We start from the raw sequence: 21905 nt of genomic DNA on the forward strand, positions 1-21905 counted from the left end.
CCTGTCCGTTTTTCATTGACAGGACGTATAAAGTCCTGACGTTATTCTCTGACAGGAATGTTAATGCACTTCCTCTTTGTCAAGGGTCCTCTTTTTGGTTAACGAATGGTTTCTCTTCTGTTCTATTGAACAAGCAGACTTCAACTGTTCTTTGTAAAACCAAGAAAATCACATATTTGACATCTTATATTATTACCATCATTTAAAAAAATTCTGTCCACTCCATACACTGCCTATATACATGATTGTGTTTATGGGACAGCTGAAAAGATGCTGGTCCTCAGCAGAGCCTGGGGTCCTGTTTGCCACTTGGAGCATCCTTGGGGAGAAGCAAGCCTCTGGTCTTGGTTTAGTGCTGCACCACAAAGTTGCTGAGAATATTATTGATACTAAAAAGTAAAGCACTTTGTAAATGTAAAAGTCCTACGCAAATGTAAGAAATTGTTCAATTATTGCCCAGAGTTAAAAGCTAAAGAAAGGATAGTTGCTTGCCCAAAACAAAGGATTGGTTGAACTTATCTAAATACTGTATTTTTTAAGGAGGAACCGGCCATATAAGAGTGAGGGGAGGGGGAGAGGTTGAGGGACATGCAGGTACCTGAGGAAGACACAGGGGTGTGAGCACGGTTCCGTGCATCTCAGGAATGGTGCGCAGAGCTGTCTGGGGTTTAGCAAATGATTCTAGCAAATCCTAATTACCCCAGAGGCTTCCTTCAGAAGTGCCACAGAGACACAGGCAGCATGCTTTTCTAACCCATGACACAAAAACGGGTAGTACAGTTAATAACAGATGAGAGAATTGTGACTCAAAATTATTTTTGGTGTTGGAATTTGGGGGGTTTATGAGGCATTTTCACGTTAAGAATGGGAAGACTTGTTAAAAAGATCTGAGAAGTCAAGATGATTGAAGTAGAGATGCTTGAGAAGCAGAGCAGCTGCTGGTGGACAGCAGAGATGCTGGGCCAGGCCACCCAGGTTCGAGCCCCACTGCTGCCTGTTAGCTGTGACCAGGCTAGTTACCCCTGTGCTGTGCCTCGGTTTTCCCGTCCAGTCACAGGGTTGCTGTAGGGATGAAATGAGTTAACATGTGGGCTAGTGAATAGTGCTCCACATCTGGTCACACGCACGCAGGTACAGTTTACCAGGTATGTGGTCCTGGGCTGGTGGGGAGTGTCCCAGTGCCCCAGCCCCTTCACCTTCTCCTCAGTGCACTCCAGAGGGCACGTGCGGAGCCAGCTGCAGCCCCCGGCCCCTCCTCCGTGGGGTTTCACAGGCCTTGGGGGCCATCTCCTTCTGCATGATCTCACCCGAGGCCTGTTTCACACTCCTGGCATCTCAGTGGGAGGGGGAGGGGCTGCCCTCCCGCACAGGGCGCTGAGGATGGACCGACCTAGAGTTTGATTTTCAGAAATGCTGCGTTGCCATATCTGGAATCGTGTAGGTGGACATTACACAACTGATTGGAAATGTCTAGTCCATACAAGCATTCGGTGAGACCCCGGCAGGCAGAGCAAAGGGAAGGGGCAAAAGCTCCAGGTGGAGCTTGTTAGGGCGAGGCGCGGGCAGGTAAGTCAGCCAAGGTCAGGGGCGCGGAGGGACTAAGAGCCAGAGTCACAGACGCCACGGGATAGAAGAGAGGGTCTTGAGAAGACGGGAAGCAGAGAAAATGATGACTGACAAAGGGCCTGCGGCTGAGGGCCCAGGTCAGGGGAAGGCTGGCAGATCGGGCGGGGCCCAGGGCCCAGGGCCCGGGTCGCGGCCCGGGCCGGGGGTGGGGTCGCCAGCGCGGACTCCGGCCCGCAGGGAGACGGGCCTCTTCTCTGCAGACGATTCGGCCTCAACGGCGTTTATTTAATAAGATTTATCGCGCTCACAAATGGAGAGGTGGCGTGAGCGCGCAAAGCGCAGACCCTCGCGCCCCCCTACCTTCCGTTCACCCCGCCAGCGGCCGCGACGCACGGCCCCCGAGACTGCCCGATCCTGAGAGCCCAGAGCCCCTGGCCTCCTCAGATCCTGAGTCCCCTAGGCCCTTCGAGATCCCAGACTCCCCGAGGCCCCCGGAGCCTTCCGAGCCCCTCTGACCACCCCGACAGCCCGAGGCTCCCGAGACCCCTGACCCGGGCCGGGAGGGGATCGCGGCCGGGCCCTGGAGCCGGTGACCGTCGAGGGGAGCACAGACCCCCAGGGAGGCCTCTCAGGACCCTCTCCTTTAGGGTCAGGGACTGAACCTCAAAACCGCTTCCCCCTCCGCGGTCTTCCTCCCGCCCTCCGCGCGCCCTCAGCGCCACCCCCGGCCCCGTGACCCCTCCTCCGGCCGGGCGGGGGCGCTGTGCGACGCCGAGGCCGTGCGTGGGGGACGTAGGGAGCTCCCGGAAGTGACGCAAAGCTAGCGGAAGTCCCGTCCACCTCGGCGGAAGTTCCTCCTACCCGCTGGACCTCCCCTCTACCCACCCCGGCGGAAGTCCGGGCCGCCGTCCCTCGTGGCTGATCGCAGGCATGGCGCACTACAACTTCAAGAAGATCACGGTGGTGCCGTCCGCCAAGGTAGGCGGCCCCGAGGGCCCTTCCGCTCACACTTTTCTCTGCCGGGTCATGGGAATCGAGGGTCCGGTTTGTAACGCTGGGCTGAGAGGGGTCGCCTCCTCCACCAGGCTCCCGTCTTAGACCATGTCCTCTACAGATTAGGGCCCCCGGGTTAGGGGTCTCCCGAGAGGGTGGCGGTCCTTCCTCAGAAATTAGGGCTGTCCGGGGTTACGGTCCCTCCTCAGATGTTACGGTCCTCCCCAGAGAAGAGGGGGAGAGTCAGGGCAAACTTTACGAAGTAGGTAGGTTTTGAACTGTCTCCGAAGGGCTCGTGGATTCTGCCAGATGGAAGCGGGGTCGCGGTCAGAGGCGGGACCGCGGCGTCCCTCCCGGAGCTAACAGTGTTGCCGGCACCTGTCTTCTTGGCTAGTTTGCACTGGGGAATTCATGCAGAAGTCTTTTATATCCTCTGGTAGTCACCTTACATACCTTAGTCACCTTACCTTAGGAAATTGTATATAGTGGGTGTTAGTTTTATATGTTATTTTATGTACTTTCAAAGCCACAGATACGCAAACTGAAACAGTAGAACTGTTTCTCATTAAAAAATTTTTTTTTCTAATTTATGCTTGAGTTGTCTGGCTACTTACGTTTCAGAGGTTCTTAGGTATTTGGAAATTAGGATAACGTGAAGAAAGCGTAGGATAAAATTTATTTCTGCAGCCATTTGCTGAGTGTTTCTTAAAGGCCAGGAACTGTAAAGTTGAGCATGTTTTATATTGAAGATTTAATTAGAAAATGAGTTTGTAGTTTAAAATATATCGTATTGTTAAATATTAGTCTTTTAAGATGGTTTCAAATAAGTGGGTGAAGGTAGATGTTTTTGGTATAACTGTGTCTTACTTTATTTAATTGCAGGACTTTATTGATTTAACATTGTCGAAGACTCAACGAAAGACTCCGACAGTTATCCATAAACATTATCAAATCCATCGCATTAGACACTTTTATATGAGGAAAGTCAAATTTACTCAGCAGAATTACCATGACAGACTCTCACAGATTCTGACGGATTTCCCCAAATTGGATGTAAGTGATTCTGGGAAACATAAGTGATTATGTAAATATGAGCCTTCAGACAGGGTTAAACAAGGTCTGTCTAGAGATAATGAAGGAAAGAGGAAATAATTGACTTGTTGAAGTTTACTCTGAGAGTTAGTGGCAAAACTGGGAACAGAGTACAGGTGTTTTGATTCCTTAGTATCTTTTTTCCTCCGGTCAAACTCCATCTACGAGGGCCCAGAGCATGCCTCGCTCGGGCTTTTTCTGTAACCTCTAAACTTGTAGGGGCCAACCCGAGCTCTGAAAGCTGTGGACAGAATTCAGGAGCCCGAGCTTCTGGCAGCTTGTGTGCTTCCTCTCCTCCCTCTTTCCAAGGCTCCCTTTCCTGTGGCCTCAAGTTGGGCCAGTGGCTTGAGGCCCAGCAGTGTTTGTGATGTTGTTGCTTCATCAGCTAACGACTGTGTACTTTCTTCACGGGCAAGAAACAGTCTCGTGGGGAGCCGCCTTCTACATTGAGCCCCCAAGGTTGAGCTCTGCTGCGTAGAGCAGTTTGCTTGTGTGTTTAGCTGTAGGATGCAAGAGAGGACACTGCCTGTGGAGTCCCTGTGTGGGGCGATGCTGCTGCAGGGTTGTTGAGGAGGTGATGGATGTGGGATCAGCAGTACAGCCTGAGAGCCTAAATGTGCCACTGCCCTACAGCAGTCCCTGAAGGTGGGTTAAGGCAGTGAGAAGAGATTGGTTTATGTGACAGAAATTGCTGTTACAAAATTCTGGGACTTGATAGGTGCACAGTGACTACTGGCTGGATGAGGGTGTAGTTTCTTGGGAAAGTGCGTGTACTTCAGGAAGTACCTGGGGATAAAGAAGGCAGTAAGAATGAGATGAAGACACCAGGAAACACCTGATGTGAGCAAACAGAAAATACTTTGATCTAATCAACACTAGAATTTTGTTCTTTGTAAAAAAAAATTTATCTTTTTTATCCTTGGTATCTTTTTTTTAAAAATATATATTAGGGGTTCAAATTTATGAACATTCTATTCCTGTTGGCTTTTATTTTTCAAACTAAAGTTATCTGAGAACAATTTTCGAGTAAAAGGTTGGAGTAGATTATCATTCATTAAACGATTGCTGTGTCTGTTCAGCAGTCACTTTTAAAGCCCCTATCTTGTCTAGTGGCAGGGAAGTGATAATAAACATGAAAACATGTGTGTCATATGGGTATGGAGAAGAGGGAGGGCCGCTAGCTGAGCCCTGAAGGAAGCGAGAGCTGTGCGCTACCTGGGGAATGAGCACTGAGGCACAGAAATAGCAAGTGCAAAGGCCCCGGGCTCCAGAGTCTGGTGTCTTCAAGGAACAGGAAGGTCCAGGAGGCGGGTTGGAGGGGGTGGGGTGGGGCGAGGCGACTTGTGTAGCGGCCTTTGCAGTGGAGCCTGGGACCAGTCTCCCTGGCCTTGCTGTGACTGACTTTCGAAGGAGGACTGGTCTGTGGGGATGAGAGCACTAGGTGGGGAGCACGGCTGCCAGGGCACTGGTGGCTCCAGAGCTGAGGAGCTGAGAAGCGTCTGCCAAGAAGAGGAGCAGAGATGGGCGGATCGTGGGCTTAAGGGAGTTTTAAAACTTTTTAAAACTTTTGGGGCAATAATAGCGTAAGGTTGATGGGACAGGGAAGAATTTCTCCAGCTCAGTTCTTGGGTGGTGAGGGGCGGGCTCTGGTGCTCAGATGGAGATGGGCCTGGCTGCCCTGCTGACTCCATTTTTCTCTGTGAACTAAACAGTCACTGAACAGGAGAGAGAAGATCCTGGCGGGGTGAGGAAGAGTAAGAGGTGCGATGTGTTTCCCGAGGAAATTATTCTTCAAGTGTTATTCATATATTGGGAGGAGAAACTGCTGGAGCAAAATGACCACTTTGTTTTTCTTGTTATAGGATATTCATCCATTTTATGCTGATTTGATGAACATTCTGTATGACAAGGATCATTACAAGTTGGCTCTAGGACAAATAAATATCGCCAAAAATTTAGTGGACAAGTAAGATATTTTCTTAATGTAGTATCTTTTAAGTTACTGTTAAAAGAGAGAAAACTCTTACACATTTCTTTTTATGTCTTTCAGTGTTGCTAAAGATTACGTGCGGCTTATGAAATATGGTGATTCTCTCTACCGCTGCAAGCAGCTGAAACGTGCGGCCCTTGGGCGCATGTGTACTATTATCAAAAGACAGAAGCAGAGTTTGGAATATTTGGAACAAGGTACTTGTTATGCATCAGCAAAAATGGGTTTTAGTGCATTCTGTTAACGTACTTGATCCTTGTCAAGAAGTTATTTTTAAAATGTTTATTTTTGTTTTGTTTTAGAGATAAGGGGATCAAATTATTTTTCCCAGCCTAGCCTGTAAGAAATTCTAACAGGTTAGATATTACTGAAAAAGCAGCTAGCACTTAACATGCTTACACACTAGTAGCACTATTAAGAAAATTTATGTTTTTTAAGTTTAATAGGTACGGCATGTACGTTATAAATCATGGGGAAGTAATAAAACATATAAAAATAAAGTGACCCATAGTTTTACCTGTTACTGACAGTATGGTGCATTTCTTTGTAAAACGTGTTAGCATCAAACTGCTATTCCAGTTTTGTTACCTGGTAGGTTTTCTCAGTAGGATGATTTCTTAATTAATGTAGTAGGACTTTTTTTTTTTTGGCGGTACGCAGGCCTCTCACTGTTGTGGCCTCTCCCGTTGCGGAGCACAGGCTCCGGACGCGCAGGCTCAGCGGCCATGGCTCACGGGCCCAGCCGCTCCGCGGCATGTGGGATCTTCCCGGACCGGGGCACGAACCCGTGTTCCCTGCATCGGCAGGCGGACTCTCAACCACTGCGCCACCAGGGAAGCCCTGTAGTAGGACTTTTATTGAAACAATTTTTTGCCTTTTTGCATGCATATATTTTTACATTTCAAGTGTTTTTAACTGATTTGGTTTTGGACCCCCACCCCCACCCCTCCCAGCATCTTGCAACTAATTTGTGACAAGATTGTAACAGTGGGCTGCTTTAACAGTGCTTCCAGTGAGCTGTTAGGTCATCAGGGTGGCCCACTGGTGTCGCTGGAGCAGACGAGGCCCCTGAGGGTTTCTCATTACGTGAAAGTAGCCTGCTGCCCAGCCAGGAAGTGATGGCACATACACTCGCTCGAAAGTGCTCTTTCAAATATCATCTCTCATACTCAGTTGTCTGGGTTGTGTGGTTTGGGCCCCATCTTGTACCTGTTGGATAGGAATCTATGCTGTCGGGCCTGGGAGCAGGATTCCTGGTACAGCCTGGATGCCCGGTGCCTCCGCAGCTGGTCCCTTCTCCGTTCATTCGTATTCTCTCTGTCACGTACGTGATAGATGTTGGAGTGACGGTGATGTGACCACAGTCCTGGAGTGCACAGCTAAGTTGAGCAGATCTTCAGCTTTGAGTTTCTTAAGTTTTCTTACGAAATTAAGCACGTTTACTGTAAACTTCTCACAGTGCGTCAGCATCTGTCCCGTCTGCCGACCATTGACCCGAATACAAGGACCCTGCTTCTGTGTGGGTACCCGAATGTCGGCAAGTCCAGCTTCATCAATAAGGTTGGTCTGCCTGACGGCGCAGTGACCAAGGACCTGACTGCTTGGGGTGAGGCTGGCTGCAGTCAGTCCTCTAGTCGGCACTGCCCTGGGCCCAAAACATTCTTCCTCCCATCCTCGAGGATCGACCCTGAACCTGGATGGATATTGCAGTTATGGGGACCATTTTATTTTTGGGTTTTGTGTGTGTCCTACAAATTTCTAAGGGATTTGAGACGTTTAAATACGTTTCTGTTAACACATGGACATGCGTGTCCCGGGAACAGTAGTGCCAGGGAGTCACTGTTGACCGTGCAGACTGTGCCTGCTGAGCTGGCCTTCCCAGGCTCCAGAGGTGTTTTTCAGGTGATGTCACCCGGGTTGCTGTGTCAACTTGCATGTAAACTATTTGGTTTGTGTAGTGGGAAGTGGTTGCCCTTTACTTAGTTTATTATCACAGCTAAAGGAACTGTTTAAGTAACGCAGCACCTTAGCTGAGCTCAGGGACCTGAATGGAGTAGAAAATGTTTAAAGTGTCAGCTCACAACCAGCAACAGCCCAGGTGCCAAAAAAACAATGGTTACATGTGTGGCTCTTTGCTACTAAGAACACTCCTGCAGATTTGTAGGTTTTTGTTTTGTCTACAAGTGGCACTGACACAGTGACAGCTGAGCTTTGCAGTGTCTCAGCCGACCTCTCCAGGGCTTGTGAGCCAGGCCTTGGGGGTAAGACGGGCCGCTTAATTAACTAACATTAAATGACAACAGAAAATTCAGCCCTCAGTCTCATAACCACATTTCAGGAGTTCAGGGACCCCGCGTGGCTTGCAGGCCGTCGTGGGGTGCAGGTGTAGAACGTTCCCGTCATCACAGGAAGTTCTGTTGGGCGTCGCTGGGGCCAGGATGGGTGAGAGGAGGAGCTGGTGGTGTCCTGCAGGCGCTGGGCCTTCCTTGCTCCCTGATGCCTGATTCATACACTGCCTCTGCAGCCCAGGTCCTGAAGAAGAGGAGCCCGTCCGCCTGCTGAGGGGCTGGCTCCTGTCAGAGTCGAATCCTGTGAGGTTGAATCTCGTGGGGTTTTTTTGTTTTTTTCCTACCCCAGCAGTTAGTCTCGATAACACGTAGGGGCCGCGTTTACTCTATTGCAGAGGATACGCAGTACAGGACTTGTGGTTTGTTCCAGGTGACGAGAGCAGATGTGGACGTCCAGCCCTACGCCTTTACCACCAAGTCTCTGTTTGTTGGGCACATGGATTACAAGTATCTGCGCTGGCAGGTGAGAGCTGTCTAAGCTGGGACAGTCGTGGCCTTGTTCCTGGAGTTTGATTCTGGGGATTCCCACCGACTAGTTAGTGTCTGCCCATGTCCCAGTGCATGCAGGGTCACAGGGAAGGCTGGGGGGTCACCGGGAACGTCCCCGTGGACAAGCTCCGCCAAGCTCAGGGGACGCGGCAGCTCCCAGCGAGCCTTCTGCGCTTGGCTAATGGTGGTGCTTCTGATGGGCCGGTCATCAGAAACCATTTACAAGCGTGACGCAGCCTGTTTCCGTAGTTGAATTTAATGTTATGAGAGGTGATGTCATTCCTAGCATGTGGGAGCAGTTATCCCAGTGTTTCTGTGTTGTCACTAATGGAAATAGGGGTTCTTCTCAGGGTCGTTGGCAAGTTCGTTCTTCGATGAGCTCTGCAGCCCCCTCCCCCATTTTTCATACTTAATTTGTCCTTCTCCCCTGCTGCCTTGTTTGTTCACCGTGGTCAGTTGGGAGCCCTGCATTTTCTTTACCAGCTTTGTCAGAGCTGGTCTGGGTTTGTCACCGCCCTCGGCCTGTGCTGGGCAAGCAGCTTGTGCAGACGTGGGCTCTGGAGTGACGAGTCTGACCTTAGGTGGTGGATACTCCGGGGATCCTGGACCACCCTCTGGAGGATCGCAACACCATTGAGATGCAAGCCATCACTGCACTGGCTCACCTGCGAGCCGCGGTTCTCTACGTGATGGATTTGTCTGAGCAGTGTGGGCACGGACTCGGCGAGCAGCTGGAGCTCTTCCAGAACATCAGGCCGCTCTTTGTCAACAAGGTGAGTGTGGGGACCGATGTTTTAGTTCGTAACCTGCAGCGTGAAGGTAATAATTTCATTATTTTTCTTTCTCATTCTAGCCTCTTATTATTGTAGCAAACAAATGTGACGTGAAGAGAATAGCTGAACTTTCTGAGGACGATCAGGTAAATCACCTTGATGTTTTCAATATTTCCTACTAATTCTGAATCTCGTCTTACACAATCAGAGTTGAAAAGGAATGTTAGCGATGCTAGTCTGGTTTTTGTTTTGCAGCTGAGATAATATCCTCACTGATTGAGTCGACGTGACCTTATGAAAGCCCATTCATGGCAAACGGACCATGAGGTTTCCTGGTTCCTACTCTCTCAGAGGCTGTGGGGCGGGCTGTGCGTGTGGTCAGTACAGCAGCCTTCAGGAGACTGCTCGTTTGGAAGGGGCTGCCTCTCTTGTTGGGGCCTTAAAACGAGCAAAGCACCCCAAGGTTCGCCTCAGCTCCTTGGGCCTGGGCTGCTGGCTGCTCTGGAGCAGCACCTGCCGCGAAGTGTCTAGTGGGAGGCGTTTCTCGGGTGTTACTGGAGTACCTGCTTCACAGATTCTGTGGGGAGATGTTGGGGACTGAGTGAGTGAGGGAAAAGGAGTGTCTGCAGACCTTCCAGAACCGTGACCCTGTCGTGTCTGCTGTAATTTTCCAGGTGGCAGGTAACGCCGTTAGCCTTAGGTTTTCAAGCTGTTTGACCCTGTATCCGTCCCCAGGTGGCATCTCTCAGGACAAATGCTTCGAGAAGCTCTGCGCTGGTCCAGTGGTTCTTTCTCATGGCCCCGCCAGCAGTGTTGGCGTTGCTTTTTGGTGGTAATGTGTCGTAAGTCAGGGCACACCCCGGGCCTCCGCAGTCAGACTCTGGGAGGCCCAGCAGCCCGCTTTGCAAGGCCCCGTTTGGTGTGAGAGGCGCTGCGCTTGTCTGGCCTGAGCAGAGGGTCTCTAGGGGGGCTGTGCTCTTGTCTCTGGCTCTCTCTGGTGCTGTTTGAACACTTAATCCTTGGTGAGAACGTGGTGTGTTTAAACAGCCATTCTGGTGTCCCTGGGCACTGCCGTGTACTCTACGTTACTGATGATGTAAACACTGATGTCAGAGAATTCTCTTTTCTTTGAAAGGATCAGATACTTACTCAGTGATCTCAGTTTTTCAGGCTAAGAGCACTGGAGTGTGGAGGGGAGGGCAGGTCAGGAGTGATCCTTGTGCCGGAAGCTCAGCCCTTGGGGTTAGACACGCCCAAGTCCTGCCCCCACTGCCAGCTGTGATGGAGTTTCAGTGGTGGGAACAGCTGCATCACTGGGTTGGGAAGCAGGGTTGCGGGTGCTGTGAACGCTGGTCAGTGCCGCGTGGGGGCTGCCCTGAGTTGGTCGGTGACTGATGTCTCTGGAGCTGCAGTGCAGGTTTTGCCCCGTCTCGCACAAGGCACATGGCGGCAGGTGCGGTGTCTTATGCGGGTCATGTTGGTAGGTGGTATGACTGGTCTTTCCAGGGAGTGAGGGGAGCAGAACTCATTCCTGAGAAGCTTGACTGTTGTGAATTGGCCACCTGTGTCTGAGCGTTGTCACATGGTCAGGCCGGCAGCAAGGTGTCGGGTGGCGTTGCTGGAGGCGCAAATGAAGTCCCTTGTCCTGGGGTCTTGGTGGTTCGTTCATAGCTGGATTCGTACACGTTGCTGTATCGTTTTCTAAGGAATTATCTTAGGCTGTGGAGGCCAGGTATTTTATAAAAAACAGCATTGAGAATATTCTCTATGAAAATCTGTATCTTAATTTTCTCAAGGTTCTCTTCAGAAGGGTAGGTCTCACAGAATGTTCCAGAGAGCCTCTGGTTTGCTTGCTGTAGTTTGATTTGATCCTCCCCATAATGTATATTTTCTTTTCTTTTTTAAAAAAAATTTACTTTTGGCTGCGTTGGGTCTTCATTGCTGCGCGCGGGCTCTCTCTAGTTGCGGTGAGTCGGGGCTACTCTTCATTAAGGTGCACGGGCTTCCCCGTTGCAGTGCCTTCTCTTGTTGCGGAGCATGGGCTCTAGGTGCGCAGGCTTCAGTAGTTGTGGCACACGGGATCAGTAGTTGTGGCTCGCGGGCTCTAGAGCACAGGCTCATTAGTTGTGACCCACGGGCTTAGTTGCTCTGCGGCATGTGGGATCTTCCCGGACCAGGGCTCAGACCCGTGTCCCCTGCATTGGCAGGTGGATTCTTAACCATTGTGCCACCAGGGAAGCCCTTGTATTTTCTTAATCACAGCTGAATTTAGGGAAAAATAAATAACTGTTTTGGGGAGATGTCCTTCAAAAGAATTAAAAAGCCACAGATGTGTTAATTATAATTAGCATTTATAGCACCCATTTGAGGAGAAGTAAGATTTGTTCATGGGGAACTGGGGATAAACGCAGCTCTCATTTGTCCTTTGTATTCCCAGAAAATATTTCTAGATCTGCAGGCTGAAGGGTTTTCTGTGGTGGAGACCAGCACCCTGACGGAGGAAGGGGTTATTAAAGTGAAGACAGAGGTCAGTGCTTCCTCACAAGCAGGGTTGATCCCTTTCCTTGACAGGAATGTTTCTCTCTGAGTGTTAACAACCCTGAGCGCTAGTAGCTCCGCCTGAGAGATGAATCCCGGGGCCCCCACCCGCCCAGTGAACATGTGAAGAGATGCTCACACTCCCAGCACAGGTCATTTTCACTTAGTCCTGCTGCCTCAGGGTTCTTCCTTGGGCTGGGCCTGACCCTGACCCGGGAAGGAAGAGAGAGGTCCCCTCCGCACCCGGCCCACCCTCCCCCGTCCCGGAGCGTGAGGTCTGCCCCAGGGCAGTTACTTGGACCTTGGGGGTCCCAGCACTCAGCTATCAGATGCTACCTCTGAGGGAAAAGCGTAGCAGGTTCCAAACCTGGGGACCGTCCTCTGGTTATGGGGGCTCTGGTTCCTGGTTCCTTCCAGAAGGCAACATGAGGCTGTGCCGGGTGCCCTGTGACCTGGTGCCACGTTTTCTCACCTTAGGCTTGTGACAGGCTTTTGGCTCATCGAGTTGAAACCAAAATGAAAGGAAATAAAGTGAACGAGGTGCTGAACAGACTGCATTTGGCTGTTCCCAGCAGAAGAGATGACAAGGTAAAGCCGCCTGTGGAGGCCCTTGAGGCAGGGGGTTGCAGTGGCTGGTGGGGACCCATGCGCCTGCCTCCCCGGTAGTGGATTTCCCGGGTGTTCTCGCATCTTTCTCAGAATGAAAGTTATGCCATGTATGTCAGGAAGAATCGAAGCGGTGAGAGGAAGAGTATGAAGAGCCGGGTTAAACCTGCTCCCTCACCAGAGGCTATTACTGTAACTCTCGGCTTGTCTATTTGTCCAGAAACATTTTGGCATATAAGCTTTTAAAACACTTTAAACACAGGAATATATTTTCTTTCAAGTTTTTCATTTTCTTGCTGTTAAAAACTAGTGCTCAAGGGTACGTTTTCATACATAGGTCTCTGTTTTTAATTGCAAATATATCTGTAGATTGAATTTTAAGGCATGGCATTGAAAATGTCATTGTCCTCCAACAATGCCTTGCAGGTTTATACTTCTGAAGGTTTGAGAATGCATGCTTCCTGTTGTGTCAGTGTGACGGACTAAAGATGCTTCCATTGTTGTGATGTGTTTCTTTTTTCTCTTTTTTTTTTTTTTGCTATGCTGGCACAGCTTGTGGGATCTCAGTTCCCCGACTGGCGATTGAACCCAGGACCATGTCAGTGAAAGCCCAGAATCCTAACCACTAGGCCACCTGGGAATTCCCACTTTTTATTTATTTTAATGTTTCTTATGTATTTATTCATTCAGCACTAATTTTTGGCAGCTAGTCTAGGCATTAACAATACAGGTAAAGATCACTGTCAGTGACGTTGTTAATGATTTTTATCATATTTGTTCTCAAAAAGTTAGACCAGTTTTCAGTTTTTTTCATTACCACACTTTTTTTCCCCAAAATAAAGTGGAAATTACATTATAAGAAGTGATATTTCTACACTGTAGTTTCAGGCAGTCACAGTCAGTGATTATTCAACATGATTGTTTTCAGTTAGTGAACGTCATGTGGAACAGGATATGTATCTTGGTATTGACATACTTGCTTTTTCACTTCCTTAGGTTATCCCTTACTGATTTGTAATTTTTATATTAAGGAAATCAGACTCTTGTATGTTCTGTAGATTTGTTTTCTTTTTGTCAAAGGTATTTTTTCTTCTGTATTCTGATGGTTCAATTTTTAAAATTTTACCTTTTTTTTTTTTTAATAGAAGTCTTCATTTAGTTGTGATTTTATCTTGTTCATGGGAAGCAGGTGGTGGTCTTCACCCAGCTCATCGTTTATCTCAGGACTGATGGCCGGATGATGTGTCTTCCCATCGTATTCCCTTCTGTGCTTGGGCTTATGTCTGAATTTCTCCTGTTCATTGATCTGCTTTATTTCTCCTGTACTGCTTTCTTCATCCATAATTTTTCTTGATTCTCTTACCGTTTGTTTTTTCTAAATAAACTTTAGAATCGGCTTTCGGAGCCTTCCCAGCTTCCTTGCCCAGACGGGCCTTGCACCTTCCCCTCTCCCCCAGATCATCTTGGTTTTTAGTTGGTCTGGGTGTGGTTTTGTGTTTCCCTTGCAGATGGAGAATTTGCTTCTGGTTTTTCATCTTTGTGTTTTGATTTAGCAAGGCATTTCATGTAGGTATTTCCACTCATGTCTTCTCAGGAGCGGCCCCCATTCATCCCTGAAGGAGTCGTGGCACGCAGAAAGAGAATGGAGCTTGGGGAGCCGAAGAGGAGGCGGGTAAGTGATGGGAGCGCCCATGGGCCTGCGCTGGAGAGCGTGTGTGGGGCAGGGCTTTGGAGCATAAACCCCCTGGGGCCTGGACACCCTCCTGGGTGGAGGTGCCGGGTCCGCCAGTGGCAGAAACAGTTTTCCCACCAGAAATGGGTGCTGAGCCTCAGGTGCTGAAAGGATTGGCTCTTCGGTTGGAGAAGGGGTGATTCCACAGGGAAGGGAGGGGGCCCAGCAGTTCTGGATCTGAAGGTCAAATAGCGCTGATGAAAACTGTGTTTTCATTGCAGGAACGGGACATTGAGCTGGAAATGGGAGATGATTATATTCTGGATCTTCAAAGTAAGGGCTCAAATGTGATAGTTGTTTTCAGATGCCAGTTGTGTGAAAAATGTGAAAGTGCATTAATGGGTGCAAGTCTTCCAGCATTTTGTTAATTTAATTTCTTGAAGGCGAGAGGTTGCATACTGCCAGGACTCTGAGATTTCTTCCTTCCAGGTAGTTTTCTGTGAGTGATCATTTCTGTAGCTTACCTATCATGTAAGTGTTGGACCAGGCTGATATTGTTGATAATCTGTTGTTCATGCCTTTGGACACTTGATCCTGAGGTACTGATGGGTCTTAGGATGTGCTTGGAGCAATCCTTTGGTCGAGCACGTTACCTTGCTTACCTGGTGTTGAACACAAGTGCTCTGTTGTCTTCACAGGTGTAGGACTTGTGTAAGTGGTGGCTCGTTTGGGGCACACAGTAGTTGATGTTAAAAACAACTATAAACTTTTTGTTCTTTGACCTTTAGAGTACTGGGATATAATGAATTCATCTGAGAAACATGATAAGATACCTGAGATCTGGGAAGGCCATAACATAGCCGACTATATTGATCCTGACATCATGCAGGTTTGTGTCACTCGTTAAATTCTGTGACTTTTATTCCTCTTTAACACGACCACCGAAAGACACGCACACAACTTTCCGCTCACCTCTGTCCGTGGCCCTCGTTCCTTCTACGCCCACCAAGACCCCGGGGGCCCTGCCTCCTGGGGCCCTGCACACGCAGCACCGTGTCCCTGCGTCGGGTGCTGGTGCAGACTCTCCCCTTCCTCCTGGACCTCCCGCCCGAGCTCTTGTGCTGGTCTCAGGGGCGGCCTCACTTCATAGGGAGTCCCCGGGGCGTGGACGCCCTCGTCGCCACCCCATGTGGGCCCCTCTGGCTGCAGGTGCTGCTCGCTCCCCGCCTGACCCCTTGTCTTCCCCAAGTTCTGCCCCGGCACACACAGCTGCCTCCTGTTTCAGTCCTCTCCTTGTTTGCTGTATCTTAACATATGAGTGTCCACAGAAAACAAAAACTTCTTAGACCCTGTGTTCTCCTTTAGTTGCTATCCTTTCTCTCCTGAGTCGTGTTTTTTTTTTTTTAATGTGTTAAAGTGTAGTTAAGTAGCATCTAGTACCTTTATGGTGTTGTGCAAGCACCACCCCTGTGTAGTTGCAGAACCTTTTCATCAGCCCCAGAGTAACTCCCAGTACTCGATAAGTAATCACTTCCTAGTCTCCCCTCCCCCTAGCCTCAGGCAACCACAAATCTCTTTTCCATCTCTAGATTTGCCTGTTTTATATATTTTATATAAATGGAGTCTTACAATATGTTGATCTTATTCCACTTGGCATAATATTTTCAAGGTTCGCCCATGTTGTAGCATGTGTCAGAGCTTTCATTCCTTTTTATTGCTTAGTGATGTTCTGTTGTATATGTGTAGCACATTTTGTTTATCCATTCATCCGTTGATGGACATAGGGTTGTTTCCACTGTTTGGGTATTGTGATTAGTGCTACTATGAACATTGATGGATAAGTATTGAGTGCCTGTTTTCAACACTTTTGGGCAGATTCCTAGGAGTAGAGTTGCTGGGTCATAAGGTAATTTTATGTTTCACTTTTTGAGGAACTGCCAGCCAAGTTTTTAAAAAAATATTTTACAAATATTTGCAACATATGTTCCTTGTTTCCCTTGTTATTCACTCCTCAGTTCTCAAATGGCATCCTTAATTTATATTTCATGTCTTAATCTCTTCAGTTGTGCCTCTTGCTTTGTCTCTTACTCTGTGGCATCCCGTTTCTGTAGTCTGGGCTCAGATGGCCTGACTTGGCCTTCCCGTCCAACCTCCCTCCCTATGCCTTTTCACGCTAGTACTGATGGGGATACCTCTGACTCGGGTTCCTATCAAGGTTTATTCATTATATGTATTTAAAATTTTTATTAACTATATGGCCAACGAGCTTGTGTTTGGGATGGCTTTGGGATGGATACACGGGCTGTCGTGGTCCAAGGCCAGTTCAGATTGATGTTCTCAGTTCTTCAAGAATGGAGGGTCTTTCATGTACCTGCTGGGAGCGAGGGGAACATTTTACACGTTGTAACCTCAGAGTTGGGAGTGGTTGTTTCTAAAGAAGGAAAAGAAGTGGCACAGAATAGCCTGTGGCTGTCGGCTTAGTCTTTGTGCTCATCTCCGCACGGAGCCTGTTTGTGGGGAGGTGAGCCCTGGCACAAGAGGGCGAGGCCCACATGAGTCTGGACCCGGGTGTTCATCATACCCCGAAAGGCTTAGGGGAAACCTGGTTTCTATAAAGATTGTTACACTTGTTTATGAGTTTTTCATTGTTGGCTTTGTTTAATTGTGACTTTTTAAAAAGAAATTGGAAGAGTTGGAAAAAGAAGAAGAGCTAAGAACAGCTGCTGGAGTGTATGACAGTGAATCTGAAACTGAAGATGAAGAAATGGTGGAAATCCAACAGCTGGCAAAACAGATTAGGGAAAAAAAGAAGTTGAAGATTCTGCAGTCCAGAGAGAAGGACACACAGGGACCCAGGATGCCTCGGACAGCCAAGAAGGCAAGTGTCGTGTCACGTCCAAGAGCGTCACCTATTTCTTTGTGTATTGGAGTCTTGTATGGTCCATGCTAAACATGCTTCACTTTGTTTTGTTGGTATAAGTTGGCTTTCGAGGTTGAGTGAGTGTTGATCTTTCATACTCTGAGTATTATACCCCTTCTTGGTGACTTTCACTGTTGGATTCAACCCCTTTGTAGCTGTACAAATGAAGATTGTGAGTTACGCATAAATTTGTAGAGGTAAAGTCATCAATTAACACATTCTTATTCTTTAATTCTTTATTAGGAGTCATCTTTTACAATTTACAGAAAAACTAACCCAATCTAACTTAGGGCCAAAGGTGATTTAACTGGGCCCTGTGACTGGTTAGGACGGGGAAGTTGCACTGAGGCACAGGTGGATCAGATGGTGTCAGGGTCCTTCCAGTTCTCGGGTCCGTCTTCTTAGCCTCTTCCTCCTGCTCCATGCTCTTGTCCGGAGGCACAGCTCCCCAGGGAAAGAGGATGGTGTGCAGGGCAGTTAGAGTGAGATGGGACAGGAGGGAAAATGTCGGATGCTGGGCACCTCTCCATGGAGGATATTCATGTGTTCGAAATACTGTTTTTGTGTGGTGGCGAATGACTGTCTCTTGACAGACGTGGCCATCGCTGTATCCCCCCCATCGTGGGGCTCCGTGTGCTTGGGAGGAGATGCTGGCCTCTGGGGTCTGCATGTGGGAATCCCCGGGGAGCTGAGCGGAATCCAGGGGCAACACGTACATCGTCCCGCTCAGAAAAATTGCCCAGGATATGTTAATTTTCATGTTATTTAATGAGTTGTACAAAAACATACACATGAGCCCAAGTAAAAGAATTTCTAAAATAAGTGTATCGTGGATCATTGTAAAAGGTACGGTTTCCCTTGAAATTTTTTTTTAAACATTTTATCAAGCTAATTTTGCTTAAAACAACGTCCATTTCCGCCTTCAGGTTCAGCGGAAGGTTTTGGAGGATGAGATGCGCAGTCTTGGTGTCGACATGGACAACAAAGACAACGTGAGTGCAGACGGCCTCAGAGCCATGGGTGGGGCAGCGCCGTCCTGGGAACCAGGGCAGGAGCGGGTTACAGAGGAGTTAGCACTTCCGGGGTTTGTGCTGAGAATTATGTTGTTTTGTGCAGTTTTTAGTACTTGAGCTGCAACTTTGATTTTGGTGACTGATGTCTTCACATAGAGCTTCAGTTTAGACACCAGGTAAACATGAGGTGGTCTGGAGTTTCTTGGCGTGAGAGTTACGTAGGCTGTAAATAGCTCAAAGCTGTTCCTCGGAGCCCAGAGGTTAGAAGGCATTTCAGATACCTTTTTCAGGATCCCAGTTTTTCTTACTTGATGAATTACTCTGGAGAATGCACATCTTTGTGTGAAAGAACATCTTCATGTTCTGGATTGTTTTCTCAAAACAGATTCCAAGAATTGGAATTTCCGAAACAAAGGATGACATTGTGTTAGACTAATTCGGATTTTGATCAGCAGTGCGTGAGCGTATCCTGCTCACGTGGGGTGTTATTTTCATGTTCACATATGGCTTCTGACTTTGGATTGTTTATCAGGTGCTGGGCTCTAGGGTGCCTGCCTCTCACATCATTGTGTCATCTTACTTCAAAACAGTAACATGAGGGGGCGCCACGGGCCGGGTGTCAAGCTGCTGGCTTGCAGAGCTGGATCTCAGCACCCACAAGGCGGCCGTCACTGTGTTCAGGCGGATGATCCTGGAAGCGGGGCATGAGGGAGAGACAGCTCTTTACATAAACTGCGCTGCTGATGTGGCTGAACAGGCAGCTCTAAGTAAAGTTTTTTAAATGGAGTTAAAATCAGCTCTGTAACTTAAAGCAGCTGTGGAAGTGAAAAAGAATATTTGGGACTTCCCTGGTGGCACAGTGGTGAAGAATCCACCTGCCAATGCAGGGGACACAGGTTCGAGCCCTGGTCCAGGAAGATCCCACATGCCGCGGAGCAACTAAGCCCGTGCGCCGCAACTACTGAGCCTGTGCTCTAGAGCCCGCGTGCCACAACTACTGACCCTGCATGTCACAACTACTGACCCTGCATGTCACAACTACTGACCCTGCGTGCCACAAGTACTGAAGCCCACACGCCCAGAGCCCGTGCTCCGCAACAAGAGAAGCCACCGTAATGAAAAGCCCGTGCACCACAATGAAGGGTAGCCCCCGCTCACGGCAACTAGAGGAAGCCCATGCGCAGCAACAAAAACCCAATGCAACCAAAAAAAAAAAGTTTGACCAATAATTAATGTGAAGTTAACTATGTGTATTTTAAACGTATTTAACTTATTTGACGATGGTTCTAAAAACCCCTCCATGTGCCTTCTCCCCTCGTTGTAATAATTTCATGTTTGTCCCTAAGGCTGGGACCCTGAGGCACTGAAGTTTGCTTTCTGTGTGTTTCAGGCCCATTATGTGGTCCAGGCCAGAAGGGCTCGGAGCGTCACAAGGAAAAGGAAGCGGGAAGACTCTGTCCCACCCACGTCTGTGGCCCGGATTCGCAGTTGCTCTCGGACCCCACGTGATGTCTCTGGTCTCCGGGATGTCAAGGTTAGTCCTTGTAAGGTGAAATTAATAAAACGGTAGCTTCTGTTGTTGATCGCATGAGGGTTCAGGGCACACACTTGATTCTGCAAGAACTGTGGGGTGGGGATGGGGGAGTGGGCGTTGGCTGTGTGCTGTACCCCGAGAGGTGGGCTTGGGCCTGGCACAGCCGGGTGTCCCTGGACCTTTGCCCTCAGTGCATGTGTTCCTTGTTGGGGTGGACAGAGCAGGGTGTGGTAATAGCACCACAGCCTGAGCCTCTGTCCTCGCCGCTCAGGGCTGTGCTAGGAAGCGGTCCTGCTCAGAACCTGGACATGGGGCCTTCACCCACCACAGGCCCATGTGGGGAGCCAGCCCATAGAGAGCTGTTTGGGAGTCTTTTGGGAAAGACACTTTGGATGTATACCGTCTCTTTTGCTGAAACTTTTTTTTTTAAATAAACACAAAAATGATTAGTTGTAGCATTTTGAAAATTCAGATGAGAAAGTTTGTGTATAAACTTACAAGCAGTCTCCATTTTGGGAGCCCGAGTTTCCCATTCCACCACACCGCCTCCATCTGGTAGTCTGGATTTACAAGTCAATACCAGCATTGACACTTGTCAGTCAGATGGGAGTAGTTTCATGGGCCGGAATCTCAGTGTCCCCGTGTGTCTGAGAGGAAGTCCAGGTCTGAGTGTATCTGGTCCCTGTAGGTACGAGACTTGTCTGGGTAGTTTCCGTCTTGGAGATACTGGTTGAGCTCCTGCAGGTACTGTGGTGGATCCACGGGAACATGGTGTGAGTGAGACTCACCAGGGTTTCTCTTCACAGCACAGACCCGGACGGTTCAGACAGTGTGTTAACAGGTAATGGGTTGGCTTGGAAATTAGATTTTCCACAGCTGACGTGTTTTTCTTCTCCTTTATAGATGGTGAAGAAAGCCAAGACCATGATGAAGAATGCTCAGAAGAAGATGAATCGCTTAGGGAGGAAAGGGGAGGCAGACAGACATGTGTTTGACATGAAACCCAAGCACCTGCTCTCGGGAAAGAGGAAAGCTGGTAAAAAGGACAGGAGATAGTGTCTATCGCAGCTGAAGCGCTTTGGCTCGACTTCTTCCTGGTTTGGTTTCACAGAATTGGAGTCGTGATCTGTAAACTGAACGTGACAATGGAATAACTCAAGCACTTGTTGCTTGGCTGAAAGCTGTGGTTACCCGTAACTGTCCAGGTGTGGGGGATTTTTATCGCTGCATAATATTACAGATATTTTGAGCAGGCAGTGGTTTCTCATTTATGGAGTTTTGGTTGCTTCAGACTTGCAGGGCTGGAAGGATATATTTATGTGACTACATTGTTTTTGATGGAGAAAAATCTTACTCTCTTGTGCAACAGGGAACTTTGGTTTCACTGTATGTGAAGAGTCCTTAGCTGGTGAAAGCTTACAGATGTCAGGATGCCAGGACTAAGTTATCTTCTAGTCCTTTTGTACGATGTACTGTCTTCAACTATTTTATCCAAAATAAACTTCCAAAAGAAAGCAGTTTTATTTAGTTGGTTTTGTTTTTTTTTTAGTTACAAATCACCGTCAGTTTGGGCAGATGAAAAGGGAAGAGAAAGTAAATGGCAATTCTCTTTTGTTTTCAAAGCGCAAAATAGTTTTTAGTGGAACAGAATGTTGCCTAAGTTACTACAGCAGTTAAATGTGGGCACCTGCTGCTTGTGTCCACTGCTGAAAATTAAATTGTGAGGTACAGGCCCAGTAAAGTATAGGAAATTAACATTTTAGAATATTAAGTGATTAAAACGTCACTTCTCGACCACAAAACTGCCGTGGCCACCGCTTTATGTGCGGTTTCAAGCATCCCCCCCTCTGCTGGCTCGTGGCATTTCTAAGTGCACCTGTGTGGGAGTTTTCCAGTGTCATGCAGTGTGATTCAAGGTGTGTTTGAAAGTTGCATTACATTTTGGGGATCCAAAGAAAAATTTTCATTTGTTTACGCTGAGAAAGATTATGTAAAGAGAAACCCATTGACTGTCAGGTGAGAGGGAGTAGGAAGCACCAGAGTCCCTCTCCTCCCAGGTTACAGTGGCTCTGGCAGAATCTCTGCTGTAACTATTGAATATTTGGGACTCCAGAGTCTTTAAAGGCTCACCTCTTCCAGGGAAAGGCTCCACGGTAAACCAGTTTGTCAGTTTTAGCCCCTGTGGCTTAGCAACTGCCTGACCTCTCACCCAAACCCTGTGGCAGTCACTGTACCTGCGTTTCTGGAGGTGCTTGTGGGATTCCGATTGGGCCCTAAGGGCCTTGTTCTCCAAATATTATGATTTTGTTTTGATTGACAGTTGCTGCTTCTGATGGCAGAGGTGTAGACAGAGATGGATCCCCATCAGCTG

General features: G+C 48.4%; 1 protein-coding gene across 1 annotated transcript; it reads left to right on the forward strand.

Annotated features, from left to right (window-relative positions):
* Positions 1 to 2469: 2469 nt before the first annotated feature.
* On the forward strand, positions 2470 to 20590 carry GTPBP4 (GTP binding protein 4). The gene is made up of 17 exons (XM_065871378.1): positions 2470 to 2544; positions 3442 to 3612; positions 5514 to 5617; positions 5702 to 5838; positions 7101 to 7201; positions 8360 to 8452; positions 9060 to 9251; positions 9332 to 9397; positions 11689 to 11778; positions 12267 to 12377; positions 13990 to 14067; positions 14349 to 14400; positions 14856 to 14956; positions 16748 to 16945; positions 17914 to 17979; positions 19391 to 19534; positions 20438 to 20590. The coding sequence occupies exons 1-17, from the start codon at positions 2497 to 2499 to the stop codon at positions 20588 to 20590; spliced, it is 1905 nt and encodes a 634-aa protein (XP_065727450.1). The 5' UTR covers positions 2470 to 2496.
* Positions 20591 to 21905: the final 1315 nt, after the last annotated feature.

The sequence above is a fragment of the Phocoena phocoena genome, chromosome 2 (genome assembly GCF_963924675.1).
Source record: "Phocoena phocoena chromosome 2, mPhoPho1.1, whole genome shotgun sequence".
NCBI classification, from domain to species: Eukaryota; Metazoa; Chordata; class Mammalia; order Artiodactyla; family Phocoenidae; genus Phocoena; species Phocoena phocoena.

Bases quoted from the DNA above. Each gene is read 5' to 3' on its own strand.
- GTPBP4 (XM_065871378.1), top strand. From the start codon at position 2,497: ATGGCGCACTACAACTTCAAGAAGATCACGGTGGTGCCGTCCGCCAAG. The intron at 5,618-5,701 runs GTAAGATATTTT...TATGTCTTTCAG, and splicing joins GCCAAAAATTTAGTGGACAA to TGTTGCTAAAGATTACGTGC. The intron at 12,378-13,989 runs GTAAAGCCGCCT...ATGTCTTCTCAG, and splicing joins CCAGCAGAAGAGATGACAAG to GAGCGGCCCCCATTCATCCC.